General features: G+C 43.8%; 1 protein-coding gene across 5 annotated transcripts in view; it reads left to right on the top strand.

The window, feature by feature from the left end:
- Window positions 1–25,318, top strand: part of LOC112068109 (kinase D-interacting substrate of 220 kDa B) — a 90,425-nt gene that overhangs the window by 55,061 nt on the left and 10,046 nt on the right. For 4 of the 5 annotated variants that reach the window (XM_024135154.1, XM_024135153.1, XM_070438031.1 and 1 more), the window contains 4 exons: window positions 9,739–9,917; window positions 11,348–11,574; window positions 12,106–12,228; window positions 19,907–20,044. In XM_024135154.1, the coding sequence (XP_023990922.1) occupies window positions 9,739–9,917; window positions 11,348–11,574; window positions 12,106–12,228; window positions 19,907–20,044 (667 nt within the window). The remainder of the gene's footprint in view (window positions 1–9,738; window positions 9,918–11,347; window positions 11,575–12,105; window positions 12,229–19,906; window positions 20,045–25,318) is intronic. The other variant, XM_070438033.1, reaches the window with a different exon arrangement.

Raw genomic sequence — 25,318 nt, 5'->3', positions numbered from 1 at the left:
TTTGGCGATCACAAAAGAACACGAGTAGAGATTTCCGGCTGTCGGTAGCCGTGATCTGTGGGGAAGTTTGAGCCGAGTCAGATCCTCAGGGAGTCTATTTCGGGCGCTCCAACCGGATTTTTAGCGTGAAAAGTGTTGGTTGGTCGGTCCTCCGAGCCAGAGCCTTGGTCCTGGATCTGCTCTGACATCTGGTGCCCGGTCTGTGCCAGGATAACCCTGTAGTATCCCCCCCCCCCCCCCCCCTCCACACACACACCTCTCACACACCTCCAAGCTCTCACAGAGGAGAGGAGAGGAGCGGTGCGGCGCGGGAACATATGTCACCCCCCCACTCCTCTGAGGATCACTGTTATTAATCAGACCCCGAGACGCGAGCGAGGCACGTTCATCACACACACACACACACACACACACACACACACACACACACACACACACACACACACACACACACAACACACACACAACACACACACACACACACACACACACACACACACACACACACATATACATACAGCCCCTCACAGGAAACAGAAGGCCAGGAATGCGTGTCAAGCACCAAAAAACACTTTTCTTAACTACTCTATATAGCCTTCGCCCATATGTCTTTCCCTGGCTCGTTCTGTTTCACGACACCACAATATTCAATCAAAAGCTGTATTCAGTTTTTGGATTAAGGCAAAACAACAGTTCTCTTGCACTGAGAGCATGTTTCAATCCATTTCTACTAATTATACTGAACAAAAATATATACGCAACATGCAACAATTTCAAAGATTTTACTGAGTTACAGTTCATAGAAGGAAATCAGTCGATTGAAATAATTTATTAGAACCTAATCTATGGATTTCACATGACTGGGCAGGGGCGCAGCAATGGGTGGGCCTGGCTCCCCAGTGGGTGGGCCTACCCAATCATAAATAGTTTTTTCCCACAAAAGGGCTTTATTACAGACAGGAAAAACTGTCTGACCCCCGCAGGTTAAGAAGCCGGATGTGGAGGTCCTGGGCTGTCCTGGTTACACGTGGTCTGCGGCTGTGAGGCCGGTTGGACATACTGCCGAATTCTCTAAAATGACATTGGTGGCTTATGGTAGAGAAAGGAACATTAAATTATCTGGAAACAGATCTGATGGACATTCCTGTGGTCAGCATGCCTATTGCACGCTCCCTCAACTTGAGACATCTGTTGCATTGTTTTGTGTGACACAACTGCACATTTTCGAGTGGCGTTTTGTCCCCAGCACAAGGTGCACCTGTGTAATGATCATGCTGTTTAATCAGTTTCTCGATATATCACACCTGTCAGGTGGATGGATTGTCTTGGCAAAGGAGAAATGCTCACTAACAGGGATGTAACCAAATTTGTGCACAACTTTTGAGGGAAATAAGCTTTTTGGAGCATTTCTGGGATATTTTATTTCAGCTCATGAAATACGGGACCAACAATTTACATGTTGCATGTACTCCCTGACGAAGGCCATGCAGCCGAAACGCGTCGGTTTAAAAAAAAAAGTGTTTCTATTGAACATGCCATACCAATAAAGGCATTTTAATTAATTATATGAAGAGTGCCTTGGTTCTCTTCTTCTTTTTGAATTTACATGTTGCGTTTTACATTTTTATTCAGTATATTTCACATAGGAAAATTGGTTTTACTCATTCAGTGAATTTAGATGACAACATCCCAGTACATGAACAATGTTTCTTAAACTTCCATATAGGGATTATTGCTTGGTCAGAGGCCTCAGTATCCATCACTATGCTGTCCCTGGGTCCTGGTTGTCTTTAACAGGAAGGGATTTAACTCTGATGCTCTCTTCCATTCTCTGCCACTCTGCTCTCGCTCAATCTGCCGCTGTCACAATCCTCCGCCACTGCATTCATCCAGTGAACAATTGACCTCTCAGAGACGTGCCCGGATCCAGGCTTTCAAGCGATTCTCTGAGTGCTTCAAAACTTCTAACTAATGACACTTGAAATGAATATGTGCAAGGCAATTTAGGCTAATTAGGAAGCCTCTTCTCCCAAGTACTGAAACATTAAGATGACATACTGTTCATTCTGGATTACTTTAATTGGGACAATTATTGTAATTTTGTCGCAATTACGTGTTGAGATAAAAGCGCATGTGTGCGATTCTCTTTATGTAAAATCCTAATAAGCTTCTAAATACTTTGCCACAAAAGGAGATTAGCTTTTTTTTTCTGGAACACTTTTGAACTTTACTGCCTTTAAATGAAGTCCCTTTGCTTCTCTCCCTCTATATGCTATTGTTAATGCCGCATTTCCAGCACGTACACGACTTGTCTGTAAAATCTCGATTGCACTGCTAGCAGTAGAAAGATGTTTTTCTCCCTGTCGCCTTTTCCCTCAGAGGGAGCCCATTGTCCCTGAGCTAAATCCTGCAGGAGGCATTTTGGCGGAAGGACTAAACTTGTAATTCAATAGTGCCTTCGTTATTTTCCAAGAGGCCCTAAAGCACTACAAATTATAAAGCTGCTGGAAAGCCATCTATTTCCCAATAGAGTGTGGTCTATCTCTGATAGGGAGCTCTTTATTGAGTCCACACAGTGTCTGTGACAAACCGTATGCCCTCCAGATAGCGGAGATGGAGCGGAGAGGGTGAAGGGACCTCTATACAGGGCTATTATGAAGTCTACAGGACTACAATTGTGGCTGATGTGAATACCCCTTGTCGATGTCAGGTGTCCTCATAACCCAGGATTGTTGGCACATTGACATAGCACCATAGTATACAGGGAATGGTGGCTATATTTCATGATTTGAAAGTGAATCCCAGAGTTTGTCTACCAGTGCTGAACAGAAAAGTTGTGAGTGTATGAGCGGTGACTACTTTAATGGCCTACGCCCAGGTTATTGCTGTGTCCAGTGTCCACCTGGTAGTTTCCTCTCAGGTGGCCTGAGAGTGTTGGGCAGTCCAGGTGGTGATGCTTCATTCTGCCTTCGCCTCTCATATGGACATGTTTATCCAGTGGTCCAGCAATACCCACCCATCTGTTGTGTGTGTGAAGATGGGAGAAGCACCAGGGCCCGGGTGGGTGTGTTAGTTACATACATCCCTCAGGTGTTGGACCGTCGTGACTAAGGGATGAATCAGCAGGAGATAGACGAGCTTCACCAGGCTCCCGCAGAGCAAACAAAATGGCCACAGAGTCTATGGAACAAAATGTGAAGAAAATCCTAAAAATGCAATTTAGTACGGAACTGTGGCCGATGTCCACAGGCCCAGCCTCTGTGTTGAGGTGTGTCCTCAACACAGAGGTTTCCCTACCACTACCACTACCACATACTCTGGTGGATAATAGCCATGTGATGGAAAAGCAGTCTGTTACGTAGCATTCCTTCTTAGCAAATCCACTTAGAGCCCTTTCATTATTTCATAAGCTGAAGTTGAATTTGAAGGATTAAACACTTTGAAACAGGAAAACCAGACTGTTTTCAGATTGAAGCAGGGATAACATCCATGTGATCTGAAATGTTGTAAATCAAGGATAGACTATCAAAGACTAAAATCCATAATCAGAATATAAGGCAATAGACTGCTCAGATTTTGTGCTTGGTTTTACCTGTGACTAGGCTTTGACTACACTATGTATGCTAGTGTGGTTGAGCCCATAAGCATTTGTGTGGGTGAGTGAGCATGTTTATGCTGGCTTCTGTCTTTCTGGATGTGCCTGTGGACATATCAGTGATCTCCCTCCCTCTCTATTGTGCCGTATGTGGGAGAAGGTGGCAGGGGTATTATAAATAGCAGTGCTGGGCTGCGAGGGGTCATCGTTGACCTTTAAAGTGGACAGTGTTGCTCGTCACAGGGCCTAGGGCACACTGAACCCCCTCTAGCTTTGATGTGCCACCCAGGGCCACAAAGGTCAAATAGGGTCAAGCCAGCATAGAGGAAAGGATGGTCACTAGAGATAAAGGAAGTGTGTGGCGAGCAAAGCCTGTGTGTGAAAATGGCAACTCTTCTGGGAACTCCTTTTCTGGAAATCCCTTGATCCGAGCAATGAAAAAAAAAATGGGTGTCTTTTCCCATCGCCGCTTAAAAGCGGCTTCTTATTCTGAGCATAGTTATGCAGCTACTGTATAGCTTAAGGATTTATCAGCTTTATCAAGGACCGAGTTCTTGAATGACAAGTTTTTTAAAACTTGGAAGCTCTCTGTTCCAAAGAACTTTCTTAAGAACTTTCTTAAGAGCTTTCTTAAGAATCCTGCTCTTAGCTGGCCACTCCTCTTTCTCCGTTCCCAGACAGGAAGGCGAATAGAGGCGAGTTGCAGAAATGAATCTGTGGTCATCTCCAAATAGAACTGTCTCTCTTTCTCTCCCTCTGTTTATTACGCTGTCTGTCTCATCACCAGGTCATCCTGTGTCTGAGGTATCTCCTCCTCAATAAAGTTAAGTAAAGGATTACTGGTCGGGGCTGTTTTCATGTTTTTGCCAGAAAATAACAAACTTTATTTACCTGGACGGATTACATGAATCACTTGTTTGACTTCTCATATACCGTCTCAACCCTGACACGCATCAAACACCCACGTTGACTGACTGCTCTGCTCAATTCATGTCAGGAATGCCCCATTCTATTCCTGTTTAGCCACACTCGGCAGTGGACTGGAGTTCAAAACGCTCCCTTTCACATAAATCATCAAACTGGGCCTAGTTTTCTAATATCCTGTACAGGGTTTGTTAGGAATTGAGTTTAGCTCCCTTGAATGAATGGTTCAGCTAAGGTTTTTTTGGGGTTCTGGAACGGGTGGGTTTGTGTACAGATGAGTTTAATCATTTCGGAGAAACTCTGAATCCCAACCCCATTTCTGCGAGGCCATTCTAAGGCTGCAGCGTTTTTATCAGAGTGGTATGTTTCCCATTACGCTGCATTTCTCTGCGGTCCGTTTTAGATACAAAGGCCTGGCTTAATACATAGGAATGGCAATTACAGGCTTAAACTTTGCCACGGATGTATACGAAAAGCAAAGTTGCGTTTGAATGTCCGCTGGCATAGCGGAGAGAAGATGCAACCCAATTCGGCCAAAGAAACACGGCAGTTTAAGTAAATGGAAACATGGCGGCATCTAAATTGAAAACGTTATTTGCTCTCGTTTTCAGGTAGACGAGGGATTGGCAGACTCCTCTAGCACAATAATCCTCCCACTCTGGAGTGTTGACGCTGCGAGGCCACGCGCCAGCCAGTCCGGCCGTTGGTTAGAGAGCCTCTTCGAGTTCGCCCACCTGCCCGTCGGCCTGAGGAACGCGCCAAGGCCCGGGCGCGCCATTGTGACGGACCACTGTTGTTCTTTTCAGCGCCAAACATTGATTCTCTTTATGGCCCTCCGAAAACAAATGTGTGTTGGCATTTCGCTTCTCTCCGGGCCCCTTTATGGAAATGCTCAGAGCCTCATTGTGGGTCATCTGCACATCGTCCACACACAGAGGGTGGATGTAAGCATTGTCAAGTGACACATTCAGCGCCTGCAAGAGGTAGGAGAGCGGGGAGGAATAGAGGGAGAATTATTCTCTTTCCAGTCAGCTGCAGTATGTGGGAGTGTTGGGGGAGAAGAAAGGCTTGTCGAGCCAGTTTTTGGATCGATTAGCATTTGGAAGAGCCCAGAAACCTCCCAAGCGCTAGGCGCTGCAACAGACAGTGTACAAGAGCCTGTGCTTGTAATGCAAGACCCCATCAATGGGGTTATTGTGTGAAACCGGCTGCAGGATTCCTGACATGCTTTATTTCTGTCTCCAGCCTTTTAAAAGTAACGTGTCGGCTTCCGATCTCACCACAGCGCAATCCTCCAGCTTGTCAGTCTCACGAAAGATGGACTGATAGCAATCGAACAAAGCCCCTCCTGTCTCCCTTCGCCAGTGTCAGAAGCAATTAACGTCAATTACTTTGATGTCATGGCCAAGCATTCTTCCTCAATTTACTCCAAATCTGTCTCTTGACGTGTCCTATTGGCACGTTCGGAGGCACTTAAAAAAGCGCTCCATGTGCCACAGTACAGTAGATGGTCAAACGTGTTGGATGGTGTTACACCAGATAATAAACCCATGCCAATGTGTGATTTCATGTGTGATTCTCCTGACCTGTGCTATCATCAGAACAAGGGCACTGTTATTAAGAGGGATGATGTTTGAATGACTCAGTCCTTTGCGGCTGACTGGTGGCTGCCAGCAGAAGGTTCGGGTTGGACAGCGGGGTGTGAATGCTAGGAATGGGGTCTCTGTGCCACAGTGATGGATACCTTTACTTCGTCCATGCAGTCCATCTTTGGAAGATGCTGTTAACAGTGTGTGTGCTGGGTACCACCATGGGTCAGAGTCAATAAAAGGCTCCTCTAAGTACTCATATATGTAGCTCTGGGCATCTCTGTAGATGAATGCTCCACTCTACTCCCCATACAAAGGGTTGAGACTGAAGATTTGACTAGTTCAAATACAGGTTATAGTGAAATACATTGGAAATATGTGTGTTATAGGGAGTTAATACTTTTAAAAAAAAAGTCAATCCCAAAAAATGTGAAAATAAAACGTACATTGACGTCCGAGGGTAAAGGTTCAGAATACGTTTGCGTGGCCGCATTCATTAGCAATTCTTTGGCATTATCTTCGTAAACTATGTGGAATAGATCTAGGTTTTCTTAGGAAATACAAAGCATCACTTAAGATTCCTTAGAGGCAGTAGGGGAGTGTGTGCTCTGTGTAGACACTGCAAGAGCTGGAGGAAGTCCCCTCAGTGCTGCACTAGTGTGTGTGTCTCACTGGCTCCTGTTGGTCTGCGTCTGTGCACACAAATAAACAGAGCCCAGCTGGACTGCTGGAACAGCACAAGGCTCTCAGCGCGGGTTAATACAGCGCGTGGGAAATGGAATCAAAATCACATTCCCTCACTACCATGAATCTAAATATCTATGGAAATCCCCATCGTCACTGACCTTCCCAGGTGTTTTTGGTAGTGGACAGTGTGTTTTGTGCATTTGAGACTGTTTTGTTAGTGAGAGTGTCTGAGAGGTTATGTGTCTGTTTTGTGTATGTGTACTTCATGACAGACAGACAGACGGGCAACCACCTAATGGCCCTCATGTGAGAGGTCAGTTGACTATTAGCATGGCCATCTGTCCCTCCCTTCAGCCCGCACTGACCCTTTGGTTAGATGGTTGTGATGGAGCACAGTGAGGGGCATTGTCCAGCAGAGCACAGCTGTTCTGCTCTCCTCTTCTTTCTCACCCACCTGCTTCACACCCTGCCTGCACTTCCTCTTGGGCTAGACTCAGACGCTACCCTATGTGTCAGCACTCCACTACTATGGCAAACTACAAAAAAGTTTTGGGCTGATGCCTTAAAGGATAGGAAGCATGAGTTTTTACTCACCAAAGTAACAACACAGTATGGTCAAAGACTTAGTAACTTAGTTGTAGTTGCAATTTTATTTTATTTTTTATGTTACGTTTTTTTTTTTTTTTTTTACCTTTTATTTAACTAGGCAAGTTAGTTATGAACAAATTCTTATTTACAATGACGGACTACCCCGGTCAAACACGGACGATGCTGAGCCAATTGTGCGCCGCCCTATGGGACTCCCAATCACGGCCGGATGTGATACAGCCTGGATACCGATCTGGTTACCTATAACTACAAACATAGTTATGTTTTAGCGTTTTTATATATTTATTAACTTATTCCTGGATATCTAAGGAACTACCCACAATGCACTATTTCTCAACATCATATGGAGTACCGGTGCTACCTTGCTAGTTCCAGCTGGCTAACGTTAGCTATTAGCCACACTAGCATGTATTTACATTCTAACGTAATGTTAGCAGGCTAGTAGGGCTAAAGTTAGCAGGCTAGTTGGCTTGTAAGTTAGCAGAAAATTACATTGAAACCAGTAGTCATAAGTGCAATCGAGTTGGTTTCATTTTAAGTTATACATTTTTAGTTTACTTTTCTGTTGGAGTTTACATTATAGGGAATAAGCTGGCTTGTTATTTCTGGCATGACTTCAGAAATCAGTTTTAGGTAATAATTGAAAAATAGAAAAGTGAGGTATAACTTTGCATTGGGACTTTAGTTGTGTATAAGCTAACCAGAACACTAGCTTGAGCAAATCATTACTCATCTCCGTACTGAGGTCACTGAGTCACGTGCTTGTGGATTGCGTGTCAGTAGGTGCAGAGGGCACTGATTCTGTTACAGCATTTAGCCTACTGTGTGTGTGTGTGTGTGTGTGTGTGTGGTTGTGTGTGGTGTGTGTGAGATTGTATGAAGTGTGTGTGTGTGTGTGTGTGTGTGTGTGTTCCTGCCTGTGTACAACAACGAGGTCTTAACCCCGGTCTGTTTACCCAGCAGATCTAGCTCAGCTGGGCATTAAGGTATCTGAGCTTCAATTGTGTCAAGATTTTTCCTCCGCAAATTGAGCAGATTCGGCCCTTAGTAACGTGATTAGCAAACAGCAGCAGCAAGGCTGGGCCCAGACCAGCCTGCCTTCAGTTAGTTTAGCACAATGGTGTGGTAAGCGGCTAATCCAACTGCAGAAAGACCAACCTCTGCCCGATCCATTTTTGGGGCGAAACACTGGGAAATACCCTCCAAACCCAGCTTGTGCTTTCCCACAGCTTAAGAGAGACACACACAGACAGACAGGGATGGCGAGAGGAAAATTGATAGGCAAAATGTTTGTTCAGCTGATAAGGCTGACGCCCACACGGATGATGGAAACTTCATCCCTCAGAATTCATTCATAATGTGCTATTTACAGTGGTTGAATAACTAAGTCCAACCAGAAAAGCAAAAATGGCAAAGTATGAAAATGTTTCTGGTACCATTTTCTGGTGGTTGGGTGGAATAACTTGCACAGTGCAGTTGGGTCATCTACCATACATCTATGTGTATGTAATGGATGGACATGCACTATTTGTGAAATAATGTTCAATTGTCATCATCTCCATAAATATACAAGGAGTATGTCAAACATTTGGAACACCTTCCCAACATGGAGTTGCACACCACCCCCTTTTATCTTCAGAAGAGCCTCAATTCGTTGGGGGCATTCAACAGGGATACTGGCCCATGTTGACTCCAATGCTTCCCACAGTTGTCCTTTTGGGTGGTGGACCATTCTTGATACACACAGGATACTGTTGAGTGTGAAAACCTCAGCAGTTCTTAACACAAACAGGTGCACCTGGCACCTATCATACCCTATTCAAAGGCTCTTCAATCTTTTGTTTTGCCCATTCACCCTCTGAATGGCACACACACACAACCCATGTCTCAATTGTCTAGAGGTTTAAAAATCCTTCTTTAACCTGTCTCCTCCCCTTCATCTACACTGATTTTGAAGTGGATTCACCTGGTCAGTCTATGTCAAATCCATGTAATGTTTTGTACACTCAGTGTGCATTTACTTCGAGGCTACAAACAAAGATTGAACATCCCCGTTTGCAGAACACTCCCAGTTGAACACAGCTTCTAAATGAGTCTGAGCAGCAAACCTCTGATAGTCATCTCCTCATGTTTCCTCTGCTGTCAGACCCAGATAACAAACTGGAGCTATGAGTCACCAAACTAAATGGACTTATCTCTCGCTTTTCATGATGCCGGAGCAGCGATGACCGTTGCGGTGGCCTCTACTAGAGATAGATGAAATATCTCAGTGTGTCATCTTCAGCACGTTTAACAGTCCTATTTCTTCTTTCACTCTCGCTTCCTCTCCTCTAGAATCTCCCAAAACATCCCCACCACCAAAGACGTAGAGCCCCTGCTGGAGATCGACGGGGACATCCGTAGCTTCGAGGTGTTCCTGTCCTCTAGGACGCCCGTCCTCACGGCACGCGACGTGGAGATGTTCCTCCCCTGCACCGTCAACCTGGACCCCAAACTCCGGGAGATCATCGCAGGTCCGTATATTTACACACAAGCATCACTATTGTAATGGTCATTACACTCGCTTTGTCAAGCTCACTCAGCTCAAAGACCTAGGCCCATATTAACAAAATATCTCAGAGTAGGAGTGCTGATTCTAGGATCAGTCCCCACCTGTCCATATACTCTTATTCATTATGATCTAAAAAGGAAAAACGGATCCCATGTTATCATTTCTACTCTGAGACTCTCTTTGTAAACATGCCATTAACTGAAATGAATGTACAGTGCCTTCAGAAAGTATTCATACCCCTTGACTTATGTAAATAGGATATTTCTGTATTTCATTTTATAGACAAAAATGTCTCTAAAAACATGGTTTCAGTCTGTCATTATGAGGTGTAGATGGGTGAGAGATTTGTTGTTGTTGAATTCAGGCTGTAACACAACAAAATTAGGAATAATTCAAGGTGTATGAATACTTCCTGAAGGCACTGTAAGTGTTCTGTCAATATATTTGTGTAATTAGCTAAATTGTTACTTACTCATTGATCTGCAACCAAACACATTTAAATGCAGCCAACGACAACAGTCGGTCAGCTATCCAACTCAAAGGGCCTGACGTCACTAATAAAGGAGACTGTGCGTGTGCGAGGGAGCTTTGGAAGGTGACCAATGCCCCTGTCCCTCCCTGGCCAGTCATCCAGTCCTGTTTCCAGTGTCCTGCAGCCAGCCAGTGGTCACAGTGGTCAGTGATACCCACTCACTCACTTACCAGGCTGACTCACTCACTCATAAGGCCTCCATTGTGCTCCCTTACTGCAGGATTGGGTCTCTACTCAACCCATCATTCAACAACATGCACTCTTATGACCGAGACATTTTGGTGCCCATTTCTTACCTGGCCACTTATCCCACTCTGTTTTGTTTTTTTGTATATATTTGTTGTTGTATTATAAGACAGTTAAAATGCAATTTATCTGCAGAAGAAAAAAAAATCTTGGCAAAAGTCAGAGTTAGTGAATTAATGTTGTCTATTTTCAGTAAAGCCAATAACTTTAACAATGTGTTATTTTCCACCCTGCTCCCTCAAGTGCACTCAATCACACAATGAAAGTTTATCCATGTACGTGGCATTTGATTTGCATTCTATCCACAGAACTATCTCAATGTGAACCCGCTAGGAACGATCAAATATGTTTGGTTGAATCTGTTTCTGAGTGGGTGGATCTAAAGTCTCTTTATAGTCGGAGCCAAGACGTGATCTACATCAGCATCAGAGATGAAATGTCTCCTTTTCACTCCCCCGCTCCTCCCTCCTCTCCCTCTCTCTCTTCATAATGTCTTTCTGTCTCTCCACCCACTCCCTCCCTCTATCTCTCTCCTTATCTAGTCCTGTTACAATCTTTCCCCCTCACTTGTCGCTCCCTCCTTCCCCCCCTCCCTTCTCCCTCTCTCCCTGTAGATGTTCGTGCTGCCAGGGAGCAGATGCACATTGGAGGAGTGACCTATCCCACGCTGCCCCTGCAGGACGTCCCAGCCCGCGCCTCCTCTGCCTTCGGCCAGCACATGGCCGCCTGCTCCCCCACTGGCTCCTTCTCTGGCTCCCTGCCCCCCCCAGGGCTAGTGCCCCCCCAGCCCCACAGCAGTTACTACAGCATGCCCGCCCCGCAGCACCCCTTCTACACCCGGGTGAGACGTCAACACAACACAGCAGCAGACAGACAACTGACTGCACCTGAACGTAGCTCAGAACATATTAATTTAGTATACGGTAGAGTACCAAAGTTTTGTTCAACGTACTTCAGTACACCTTAGTATGAAGAGAATCACAGTGCAGTTGTATCTACCTCCGTTTTCCTTTGGAGACACACGACTTAAAGGGATAGCGCACCCAAATTACAAAATCAAATCAAATGTTTCTTACCCTGTAAGCAGTCTATGGGCAAAGGTATGACAGCAATCCATGATTTGTTAAGTGATGGTTAATTACCTCTGTTTTGTTAAGGTAACTGCACCGCTACCTCAGTGCACCTCACAATATAGGTCCATTTACTCACTTCACCTCATTTTTAAATGTTACAGTGCAGACCTCCTCTCTTTAAAAAAAAAAGGATCCTTCACAGTTCTAGGGTTACCTCAAATATATGTGTATGAATGATCCCTCATACAATCCTCATGTTGTGCGCTTTAACCATTCTCCTTCTTCATCCTTCCATATAGCCTTATTTCCCCCATCATGAGTATCACCTACCCCGGCATCAATACAGCTCCCATCCTCACCCTGCCCCGTCCCAGTCACGCCCCTCCATTAAAGCAGGCTACCCCTGGGACCCCAATGGACTTGTAAGTACAGAGCTGCCTGTCAGTAGTACACCTAGCACTAGTAGCTAGCAGTAGTACACTATAGTATAGTGCAGTGTTCTGTTCGAGGACCACCGAAAGTGAGACTGATTCAAAACCGGAGCAAGTCGAGTCAGAGTCAAGACAAAAGACCGGAGGGGGGTCGAGACCGAGTCAAGACCGAGACTGGGAGGGGGACAAGGGGTTCGAGACCGAGTCAAGACTGAGATCAGAAAAATGCGAGTCCAATTCAAGACCATGATTGTGATTTTGTCAAATCACCACAATAATAAGAGTTCAAAATGTCCAGTATTTCTGTGTTCATATTTCAGAACAACATATGGATTCTTTAGACATTCAGAATAGTGAAAAAATGAATACTGAGGGCAAATCGAGACACTCTACAAATTATTACTAACCCAAACACGGTGGGGAACCATGGGCCTTCTACGCCTTCTGAGAAGGGCTAAGGATTTATAAAATAATGATAATTATATTATTATTTTCAATGATGTTCTGACTTAATCTCTTCAGTTTTTGTTGGAAAGGAAAGGGTTAACAATGAGAAAAAAATATCCAATCAGGATTTTTCTTTGCTGGTCTCTGGGGAGATACATCTAGCTAGCTAAGTCAGCCATTGGCTAGACCATCAGAAGCTAGATAAAAGGCATCTGCCATTCAACTGTATTAGGGCAACATTTTCAACCAATCATATTTTGACTTAATGAGCGGGACCGTTTTTTTACAAAAATGTATGGAAACTTCTGCCTTCTTGAAGGTCAACAGGGCACTGCGCAATAGCAGTAGTTTTACCATGGTCTAGATAGCTAGTTGTCTGCTAGTTTGCAGACGCTGTTATCTAACAAGATGTTGCTAATTTGTTAGCTTCTCCCTTTTCAAGAGTAACTTTCGACCAGAAGTTAAGTTTGAAATGATCATCTGGTGAGTGGAACTGTGTTTTTCTTGCAGCGCTCATGCTGTTGTTAGCCATCTCTTTGAAAATAACTTGTGTGTGAAACATTGTTGCATTTAAAGCAGCATTTTAGCAACATGAAATCTTATTAAAATATGTTTGAATAGACCCCCAGGAAGAATATGACACTTTAAAAGATATGGTCATTGATATGGTCATTTTCACAAATTCTTAAAATGTTTGGGAATTATGTACACTACTGTTCAAAAGTTTGGGGTCACTTAGAAATGTCCTTGTTTTTTAAAGAAAAGCACATTATTTGGTCCATTAAAATAACATCAAATTGATCAGAAATACAGTGTAGACATTGTTAATGTTGTAAATGACTATTGTAGCTGTAAATGGCAGATTTGTTAATGGAACCATCACTCCTGTGTTCCAATGGCACGTTGTGTTAGCTAATCCAAGTTTATCATTTTCAAAAGGCTAATTGATCATTAGAAAACCCTTTTGCAATTATGTTAGCAGAGCTGAAAACTGTTGTGCTAATGTAAAGAAGCAATAAAACTGGCCTTCTTTAGACTAGTTGATTATCTGGAGCATCAGCATTTGTAGGTTCGATTACAGGCTCAAAATGGCCAGAAACAAAGAACTTTCTTCTGAAATCCATCAGTCTATTCTTGTTCTGAGAAATGAAGGCTATTCCATGCGAGAAATTGCCAAGAAACTGAAGATCTCATACAACGCTGTGTACTACTCCCTTCACAGAACAGTGCAAACTGGCTCTAACCAGAATAGAAAGAGTGGGAGGCCCCGGTGCACAACTGAGCAAGAGGACAAGTATATTAGAGTGTCTACTTTGAGAAACAGACTCCTCACAAGTCCTCAACTGGAGGCTTCATTAAATAGTACCCGCAAAACACCAGTCTCAATGTAAACAGTGAAGAGGCGACTCTGGGATGCTTGTCTTCTAGGCAGAGTTACAAAGAAAAAGCCATATCTCAGACTGGCCAATAAAAATAAAGATTAAGATGGGCGGGCCTCCCGGGTGGCGCAGTGGTCTAGGGCACTGCATCGCAGTGCTAGCTGCGCCACCAGAGTCTCTGGGTTCGCGCCCAGGCTCTGTCGCAGCCGGCCGCGACCGGGGGGTCCGTGGGGCGACGCACAATTGGCCTAGCGTCGCCCGGGTTAGGGAGAGTTTGGCCGGTAGGGATATCCTTGTCTCATCGCGCTCCAGCGACTCCTGTGGCGGGCCGGGCGCAGTGCGCGCTAACCAAGGGGGCCAGGTGCACGGTGTTTCCTCCGGCACATTGGTGCGGCTGGCTTCCGGGTTGGAGGCGTGCTGTGTTAAGAAGCAGTGCGGCTTGGTTGGGTTGTGCTTCGGAGGACGCACGGCTTTCGACCTTCGTCTCTCCCGAGCCCGTACGGGAGTTGTAGCGATGAGACAAGATTGTAATTACTAGCGATTGGATACCACGAAAATTGGGGAGAAAAGGGGATAAAATGTAAAAAATAATAATAATAATAAATAAAAAAATAAAAAAGATGGGCAAAAGAACACAGACACTGGACAGAGGAAGATTGGAAAAAAGTGTTATGGACAGACGAATCTAAGTTTGAGGTGTTCGGATCACAAAGAAGAACATTTGTGAGACACAGAAAAAATGAAAAGATGCTGGAGGAATGCATGACGCCATCTGTCAAGCATGGTGGAGGCAATGTGATGATCTGGGGGTGCTTTGGTGGTGGTAAGTGGGATATATGTACAGGGTAAAAGGGATCTTGAAGAAGGAAGGCTATCGCTCCATTTTGCAACGCCATGCCATACCCTGTGGGCGGCCCTTAATTGGAGCTAATTTCCTCCTACAACAGGACAATGACCCAAAGCACAGCTCCAAACTATGCAATAGCTATTAAGGGAAGAGGCAGTCAGCTGGTATTCTGTCTATAATGGAGTGGCCAGCACAGTCACCGGATCTCAACCCTATTGAGTTGTTGTAGGAGCAGCTTGACCATATGGTACTTAAGAAGTGCCCATCAAGCCAATCCAACTTGTGGGAGGTGCTTCAGGAAGCATTGGGTGAAATCTCTTCAGATTACCTCAACAAATTGACAACTAGAATGCCAAAGGCTGTAATTGCTGCAAATTGAGTATTCTTTGACGAAAGCAAAGTTTTTAAGGACAACTATTATTTCAATTAAAAATCATTATTTATAACCTTGTCAATGTCTTGACTATAATTCCTATTCATTTTGCAACTCATTTCATGTATGTTTTCATGGAAAACAAGGACATTTCTAAGTGACCCCAAACCTTTGAACGGTAGTGTATACTAAGGCATTTGTGAAAATTCTATCGCAATATCGAGTGGGAAAGTGGCCATGCGTTTGGACAAATAATAGACACTGCAGTAAATAAAACCGACTTTAACATCTGTCTTGAGTATACACAGACCGGTGCGCTATAGTCAATCAGAGCTACAGTAGACCTTTATACAAACAAGCCATGTGCCACATCATTCACTTTGAACTGGACTGTGTGTTTACAGGCAGTTGCAACAGCGCAACTTTAGATCATTAGAAAGCATTTTCCAAAAGCCACAAAATACACCTGAATTGAATTATGCAAATATGTAAACACCACAGGAGCCCTTTTACATTTGGGAACTGTACAGTCCTATTGATCAAACTACCATGAAAAGATAGGCTCTCTCTCCCTCATCTATGCACATCAACAACGACAAGATCGACAACCAATGCTAGCCAGAGCAAAATTAGCTAAAATCTAACGAAAGAACATTAGATTAACCCTCTCAAACTTTTTCAGCTAGTAGGCCGTCAACATTTCTTTGATAAACATTAGGGAATTTTTGCTTCCTCATCCTTCTGCAGCTTGCCTGCCAATGCATGCTTGTCCCAACCAAGCACCCAAGCTAATTGGCTACGGTTGGCTAGTTTGCTAGCTAGCTACTTCCAGACACAAATGAGAACACCTCACTCTGACCATTTTACTCGCTGTAGCAGAGCTGGTTTGACTATTTACATGTTACCTAGAGTATTCTTGACTGTTACTTTTTTTGCCTACGTTTACTGATGCTGGTCATATTCAGCAGGTGTTGCACCTTCGTAAATTCATCAGTTATTCTGCACTCTGGCACACTCAGACGAGAGTGCTCTGAAATCGGAGTAGATAGCCAGAGTGAATTTGCGAAGGCAAGAGATATGCTAACTGTCTAGCAAACGTTAGGCTCTGTGTTTTTAGCCTTCTACATATATAGTTAAGCTAGCCTATTAGCCACGTTATGACTGACTTGTGTGATCCTTGCCTTGCTAGTTTGATTGTATTGACATTCCCAGCCATAGTTACATTTTTCTGTTGCTGTCCAAAATATTGAGCCATTGAAACTGAAACAGTGCATCCCGAATGGAGGCAGCAAACAATGTACCAGGCCAGCTGTGATTTACAACCTGATAGCAGAAGCAGTGGGTCACAGTAGACCTCTCCATCTGCCTTCAGGTCCATTATGTCATCTCGCATGACATGTACCCCTTTTTCTTTCCTCCCAACGTCTTTTCACTCTCCAAGGATTGTGTTGTCATGTATTTTATTTACATCCCATACTAGTTTGAGTCATTCTTATATCCAGTGCTCCCTTACCCACCCTGTGCCCCGTTCTGTGCCCGTGTCCGGATGTAATTGCTGAGGATGCCAGAGAGGGCCTCCCCACCCCCACTACCAGTGATCTCCCTGTGGTAACACAACAGGCTGGTGTGGAGTGTTGGCATTAGCTGGACTGTCCCCTTCCGTCTTGACTGTCCCAACTCGCCACACACAAACACACACCAAAATGCTTTCCATGCACTCGCGCACACACAGCTAACCTTTTCCATCGGCCAGACACACTAACATGGTTTGGAAAGCAGACGGGGTATGTCAGTGACAATGTCATATCTCGTGTTGAATAGTTGCACCGGTGGCTCCCCTGTTTGTGGCCAACACCGGAGCGAATTGTGATAGCTCAGTCCTGTTTGAATGTGAGTCTCATTGTCCAGGAGTGAACTAACCACTGTGCGAGTGCAACTGCTACCATTCTATACAGTATCTGCATGTAGGGAGCACATTCGTGTAGAACTAGTGCACAGGAAGGTTGAAGTAACTAAAGGCTAATGACATGGCAATTAGTACTGGATATACACATTTTACCATGGCCAATGTCTCAGCTTAGGTTTCCTTTTGGTAAGTACAATGTGTCTGACTGACTTGCTCTGTTCACTATGGAAGTCCAACAGGAAAAGGCCTATATGCCTACTGTCCTTACTGATCCCTCTCCATCTCTTTCGATTCCCATCACCCTCTGTATCCCACCCTCTCGCTATCCCTCTAATACTCTCTCCTCCCCGCTCTCTATTGGTCTGTGTATATAGCACAGTCTGTATGTGTGTGCAGTGGGCAGCCCAGTGTAATTGCCTAGCCCCAGCTGATGAATAGTGTACCGGCTATATCCCCATAGGGCTGGATGAGGAGGGATTAGCATCAGAGGCTAGCAGGACGGAAGCAGCAACTCAATGAGCACAAGGGCTTATCGTCTCACAGAGACGCTTCCTCCCTCACAGGCCTCTGTTTCCTCTTCCCCATCCCTCTGCTGCCCACGCCCCGCACCACTGTAATTACAGCCTTATCGCACACAGGGAGCTCACACACACACACACACACAGTTACACACACTTGTGTGCATACACACACACACTCACATGCGGGTACGTAATGGAACACTGTAACACACTGACACAGTGTACACAGTCACACATACAAAGTCTGGGTGGAGGACCAGGTTTTAAGGCTTCCTCAGAATGGAAACTTCTGCTTTTCTGTGTTAGGGGAGAAGAGTGCTCTCTTTCTCTGCTTTCCGCTTCACTTTCTCTCCAAACATCACGCTCATCACGCTGTTCGTACTCTCTGCAAAGATCATCTTCAGAATGTTCTCTGTTTCTAAAAAATAAATATGTCTTTTTTTCCGTTTCCTACTGTAATAATTTGAAACTAAATGGCTTCTCGGTTTGTCTTTGCTTGACGGAATGCTGTAAAAGTGCCTTTGCCTGCTGTTTTTCAAGATAAATGTCTTGTTTTCTAGTCTGACGTGAATGTGTCTCCTGTTCTATGATGACTTCAGCATGTGGTCTAATGTCCTGTCTGTCTCTATCCCTTGCTTTCTCTCCCCAAAGCAGTTTTTTGTCACAGCCTGTCAGACCCAAGCAGGTACACTCATCTCTTTGGATTTCACTGTCTCTAACTTTCTCGCCACCTTTCTACCTCACCTCCGCCAGCTAATACAACACGTCATGCTTTTCCCTCCGCCCGGCATGCATTAGACCTCCACAGATAATATATTTTCTTCTAGATAAGGTCGTTTTATGTAGTTGAATGTAGTTTTAGTTGAATGTACAATATTTCCCGAATTTAGGCCTCTTCTAGGTTTATGTTGCCATGTTTGCGAGACTCAATTTAGGAGCATGTTTCGAAATGCCTGTCAAGTAGTCTAATTTCTACACCTAAGAGGCAGAAATCATATGGGCCATCATTATTGAGGAGCTCAACAGTCTACAAGATAATTGCTCTCTCTGGTGCTTTTAATGAAAAAGGCTACAGGGGCATGCTAATCAAACTGACACAAGAAATGTCTATAAAACTTAACAGGTAAAGTTGTCTATGTTCCTTTGATACTTGTTCCTTTGCATAGCAGACGTGCAGATAGTGTGTTACAGCAAGTCTTGACTGCTATAGCCACAACACACCACACACACACACACACACACACACCACACACACACACAACACACACACAACACACACACACACACACACACACACAACACACACACACACACTATTAGTGCAGCTGATACAGCAGTACGCTACACTCCTTCAGCACTGTCTGTGTACAGTAGCTAACCTCCCTAACTGACCTTCACCCTCTGCCTCCTTTCACAGAGCGACAGCCCCCCACCCCGTTCTGCTCGGCTCTGTTAAGACGTCTACAGCTTATTTTCTCTAACAAGCACTCGCAGCGAGAGAGCGAGCACAGACATCTTCTAAGCCTCGCCGCCTTCTCGCCCATGTCGACAAAGCTGTTGTTTTGTTGTTGCTCAGTCTGAAACCATGTCCTAGTGGTATTAATAGAGAGAAAGAGAGAGCGGGGGGAGGGTTGTTGTGTTTTGTTTCACTGCTAGTGGGTGGCATGTCAGGCTAGCTGGGAGTCTCTGGTTCGAGATCATTAGGGGGGCGAGGATATTGGCTACTCTTCTAGCTTGTATGAGGGGGAGACGCGCACACACACACGGCTCATGTGTGTACATTGAATACTGCACTACCATCTACAGTGTTCAGATTAACATAAAGACCCCCAACAGAGCCCATATTGCACATCTGGTGCCACTTTAGTTACAATGCTCTTCTATTGTTACCTCACAGGTGCTTGCACTAACAAAGATAATTGCATTTTGGTTTTGCTTGCTCTTTTGTCTTTGTGCCATGCTGTGAAAAAGGGAATAGTGTTCCTGGTTGCAGTGAATAGATACTCCAGTGTTAACCTTCGTTCACATTAACCTAGCTGTGGTTGGTGTAACGTTACACTGTGGTGGTTGAAGCATTGCGCTAACCGTATGAGTTTGCAGTGGTTGTAAATGATCCATGCTACGCTACTTAGTCAAATGGTGATTCTGAGTCTGTCTCTGTCTCTGTGTCTGTCTGTCTGTCTGTCTGTGGGACAGGGTTCTGGCTCCGGGGTACCAGGCGCCCCTGTGGTACTCCTCAGCTCTCTGAACACGGACGCGGTGTGTGAGCGCGTCAAACACATCGACGGCATGGACCCTAGCATGCTGGCCCAGTACACTTCCACCATCAAGAAGGTGAGGCCTGCTATACACACACACACACACAACCCTCATATACACACACTCGGCCTCCTACGTTTGCTTATACAACACTTCTGTCAATAAAGTTGATTCAAAAGATTCAATATCAGTCATGTCAGTGACTGACATTTCACACAAGGGGTGTTTCTCAATATGCATACTACCGTGCTCCGAGCACGCAAATTGTAGAACGGAACAGTTGGAGTATGAGTCCAAATCAAAGTATGCAAAACAGAGAACAGAGGCCAATTCTCAGATGCGTACTTTTCAAAGCATGCATCGATGCAAGCGTCAACTGAAATATGAACGTAATATGACGCAAACACATAAAATACATGTCAACATTTCTTGAATGCCATCTGGTGAGTGAGAGAAGTGAGAGAAAATCAACTCCAACTTTGGAATGAAATGTTGCCCACGCGCATCGCATATGTTGCCTGAATACAATATTTTATGTTGATACGTTAATAAATACATACTGTGTTAATTTTGGCATGTTTAACTGCCTAGAATATCCACTGTAGCGTGCATAGATCAAAGGCTGGCTAACGAAGAATTGGTTGTTCGCTAGCTACCCATGAAGAATTTGTAGCTAACTTTGTCCAGCTACCGTTCATAACAACATTAGTTTTAGGTCGCTTTTACATGTAAAACTAGCTGGCTGGCTAGATTAATAGGATTCACATATAGCTAGCTGATAATTATGAAGTTACAAGCTCACGTTTGCTTTATGTAGTTATCTTGTTTAGTTTGTATTGTTCAAAGTTAATGCAGTAGCATGGGAGAGCGCATTGCTTTTCAAATGTACATTTGTATGTACTCAAGACCTCAGAGAACAAACTTGCAGCATGAGAGTGTGGAGCATGGTAGTATGCATATTGAGCAACACCCAAGGGTCAAATTTTTGTCTATTAAAGTTCTAATGCAGCTGTTTTTATCTCAATATCAAATCATTTCTGGTTAACAATTCCATACTGTACTGTGATTGTTTTCAATTAAAATGGTCAAAAAGAAACAAAAATAGCTTCTTAGCAAAGAGACATTTCTCAAGCAAGATTTTTTTGCTAGGACTGTCTGGGAGTGGTCGGAGTGGGGAGGGGAAAACTGAAAGCTAGCTGTTATTGGCAGAGGTTTGGAACTTCTTTCTTACTAGGCAGGCCAAAGCTCCATCACACCTGTCAGCAACGGATGTGGCTGAAATAGCCGTATCGACAAAATTGAAGGTGTAACCACATACTTTTGTATATATAGTGTATATAAAACACATGACAATCACATTTTTTACTGCACTGGGCCTTTTAATAATAATGATCTGTGTAGGCTTTATATGGCCCAACAAAACAGCCAAAGTCGCTGTCTGCATTGAGCTTCCAGTCCATTTAGACAGGATGTAATCAATGTCTAGGCTATATATCAAATCCTCTAGACCAGGTATTCCCAAACTGTGTGACGCGTAGCAATGCCGTCGGGGGTACGCCAAATAAAAATGTGATTCACATTTTTTTCTTCACATTTTCAAACAGTACATTTTCCAACGGAGCCATACATTTGGGTGAGGTTTTTTTCTCGCCTGAGTAGCCTCCGTTTCACTGCCAAAAATAAAATTATACCATCTGGTGTTTAGCGAAATAGCAACACAATGTCAAATGTTTAATTGCTAAATTGTAATTATTTCACTACTATGGCCTATTTATTGCCTTACCTCCCTTATCTTACCTCATTTGCACACACTGTGTATATACTTTTTTCTATTGTGTTGTTGACTGTATGTTTGTTTATTCCATGTGTAACTCTGTGTTGTATGTGTCGCACTGCTTTGCTTAATCTTGGCCAGGTCGCAGTTGTAAATGAGAACTTGTTCTCAACTAGCCTACCTGGTTAAATAAATAAATCAGGTAGCCTCGTCAAATAATTAACATCCAATCACATTAACCGTTACTCTCTCGCGGGAAACCTTCACTCTTGCGCAGACATATAGAAACGAAACCTGACAATTTGAAAAATAAGCCATGGGAGTTTTTGGAGCGAGAATAAAGACGACTTTTGAGTAGTAAGACATGTATAAAAGCAACAGATACCATTAAGAAGGGGCTAGAAGCATCGTATATGGTGAGCTACCAAGTGGCTAGGACAGGCAACCCCCATACTATTGTGGATGACTTAATTCCTCCTGCTGCCGCGGATATGGCTGGGACAATGCTGGGGGAAAAGGCCCAAAAACTATACAGACAATGCCTTCATCAAACAACACTGTTTTACGATGCATCAGTGACATGGCAGGAGATGTTTTGAAACAATTACTGCTTCGCATACAAGCCAGTGAATTCTATGCGTTACAGCTGGATGAGTCAACAGACGTGGCGGGCCTGGCACAGCTCCTGGTATATGTCTGTTACGTTTATGGGGGGTCAATTAAGGAATACATCCTCTTCTGCAAACCACTGGAAACCAGGACAACATGAGAGGATATTTTTAAAGTACTGGACAGCTTTGTGACATCAAATGGACTTTGGCGGTCAAGATGTGTTGGTATCTGTACTGATGGCGCAAAGCCATGACAGGGAGACGAAGTGGAGTGGTAACGCATGTGTAAGCAGCTGATCCCGACGCCACTGCAGCATCCACCGAGAGGCTCTTGCTGCCAAGGGAATTTGGACACTACAGTGAAAATGGTTAACTTTGTTAAAGCAAGGCACCTGAACTGTCATGTATTTTCTGAATTATGCAATGATATGGGCAGCGACCATGTAACACTTTTACAACATACAGAAGTGCTCTGGTTATCAAGGGACAACTTTTTTTTTAAATTGAGAGACGAGCTTAAAGTTTTCATTACTGAGCATAATTTTCACTTGTCTGACCGCTTCCATGATGAGTTTCTCACACGACTGGGTGATGTTTTTTCTCGCCTGAAGGATCTGAATAACAGGGATTCTCCGAAACTATATTGAATGTGCAGGACAAAATTGAGGCTATGATTAAGAAGTTGGAGCTCTTTTCTGTCTGCATTAACAAGAACAGCACACAGGTCTTTCCATCATTGGATGATTTGTTTTGTGTGCAAATGAACTCAAGCTTACGGATAATGTCAAATGTGATATAGCGAAGCATAAGAGTGAGCTGGGTGCGCAATAATGCAGGTACTTTCCCGAAACGGATGACACAAACAACTGGATTCATTATCCCTTTCATGCCCTGCCCCCAGTCCACTTACCGATATCTGAACAAGAGAGCCTCATCGAATTTGCAACAAGCGGTTCTGTGAAAATTGAATTTAATCAGAAGCCACTGCCAGATTTCTAGATAGCGCTGCACTCAGAGTTTCTTGCCTTGGCAAATCGCGCTGTTAAGACATTGATGCCCTTTTCAACCACGTACCTATGTGAGAGTGGATTGTGTGGGAAATGATTTAAGACTGAGACTCTCTCCAATACAACCCAACATTGCAGATTCATGTACATCCTTTCAAGCACAAACTTCTCATTAACCTGTGGTGAGTTGTTCACAATTTGAGGAATAAATTAAAAAAATTCTGTAAGATGGCTAAAAAAATGTATTGATTATTATTATTTGTGCCCTGGTCGTCCTATAAGAACTATTTTTCACTTCCCGCGAGCTATGTTGTGACAAAAACTCACACTTATTCTTATGGGACGGTTGAGCTAGCATAGGCTAATGTGATTAGCATGACGTTGTAAGTAACAAGAATATTTCCCAGGACATAGACATATCTGACATTGGCAGAAAGCTTAAGTTCTTGTTAATCTAACTGCACAGTCCAATTTCCAGTAGCTACTACAGTGAAAGAATACTATGCTATTGTTTGAGGAGAGTGCACAGTTTTGAACATGAAAAGTTATTACTCAACAAATTAGGTGGCCTTTGGGCAGTCTTGATACAACATTTTGAACTGAAATGTAATGGTTCATTGGATCAGACTAAAACTTTGCGCGCACACTGCTGCCATCTAGTGGCCAATATCTAAATTGCACCTGGGCTGGAATAATACATTATGGCCTTTCTCTTGCATTTCAAAGATGATGGTACAAAGAAAATACAAAATAACGTTTTTTTTCTTCTTTGTATTATCTTTTACCAGATATATTGTGTTATATTATCCTACATTCCTTTCACATTTCAATAAACTTCAAAGTGTTTCCTTTCAAATGGTACCAAGAATATGCATATCCTTGCTTCAGGGCCTGAGCTACAGGCAGTTAGATTTGGGTATGTCATTTTAGGCGAAAATTGTGTGTTTGTGTGTGTGTGTGTGTGTGTGTGTTACAATGATGGTTAAAAACAACATTTGAGAGTGTGCTGACCCTGGTGCTAGAGGGGGTATGCAGCTGGAGATGTTTGAAGGGGTACGGGACTATAAAAAGTTTGGGAACCACTGCTCTAGACCCCAGTCGGCCCACCTAACAACACTTCAAGTGAGACATTGTCTTTGTAAAATGATTTATTGTTTTGTGAGGTGCAGAACCGGGAACACATTTGTTTCCTGAGGAAAGTATAGCAATGTAGAGTTCATACAAGCTCATGTTTGGAAATGTGGCCCAGGACTACTGTATACCATCGGAAGGTAGTAGCCACCCTTTGCATGGATGACAGCTTTGCACACTCTTGGCATTCTCTCAACCAGCTTCATGAGGTAGTCACCTGGAATGCATTTCAATTAACAGGTGTGCCTTGTTAAAAGTTAATTTGTGGAATTTCTTTCCTTAATGTGTTTGAGCCAATCAGTTGTGGTGTGACAAGGTAGGGTTGGTATATAGAAGGTAGCCCTATTTGGTAAAAGACCAAGTCCATATTATGGTAAGAAAAGCTAAAATAAGCTAATAGAAATGACAGTCCATCATTACTTTAAGACATGAAGGTCAGTCAATGCGGAAAATTTCAAGAACTTTGAACGTTTCTTCAAGTGCAGTCGCGAAAACCATCAAGCACTATGATGAAACTGGCTCTCATGAGGACCGCCACAGGAAAGGAAGACCCAAAGTTACCTCTGATGCAGAGGATAAGTTCATTAGCATTTCCAGCCTCAGAAATTGCAGCACAAATAAATGCTTCACAGAGTTCAAGTAACAGACACATCTCAACATCAACTGTTCACAGGAGACTGCATGAATCAGGCCTTCATGGTTGAATTGCTGCAAATAAACACTACTAAAGGACAGCAATAAGAAGAAGAGACTTGCTTGGGCAAAGAAACATGCTCAATGGATGTTAGACCAGTGGAAATCTGTCCTTTGGTGTAATGAGTCCAAA

Source organism: Salvelinus sp. IW2-2015, unplaced genomic scaffold (genome assembly GCF_002910315.2).
Source record: "Salvelinus sp. IW2-2015 unplaced genomic scaffold, ASM291031v2 Un_scaffold83, whole genome shotgun sequence".
Lineage (NCBI taxonomy): Eukaryota > Metazoa > Chordata > Actinopteri > Salmoniformes > Salmonidae > Salvelinus > Salvelinus sp. IW2-2015.
The sequence above is the reverse complement of the archived record's forward strand: the minus strand, read 5'-3'. Positions and strand labels throughout refer to the sequence as shown.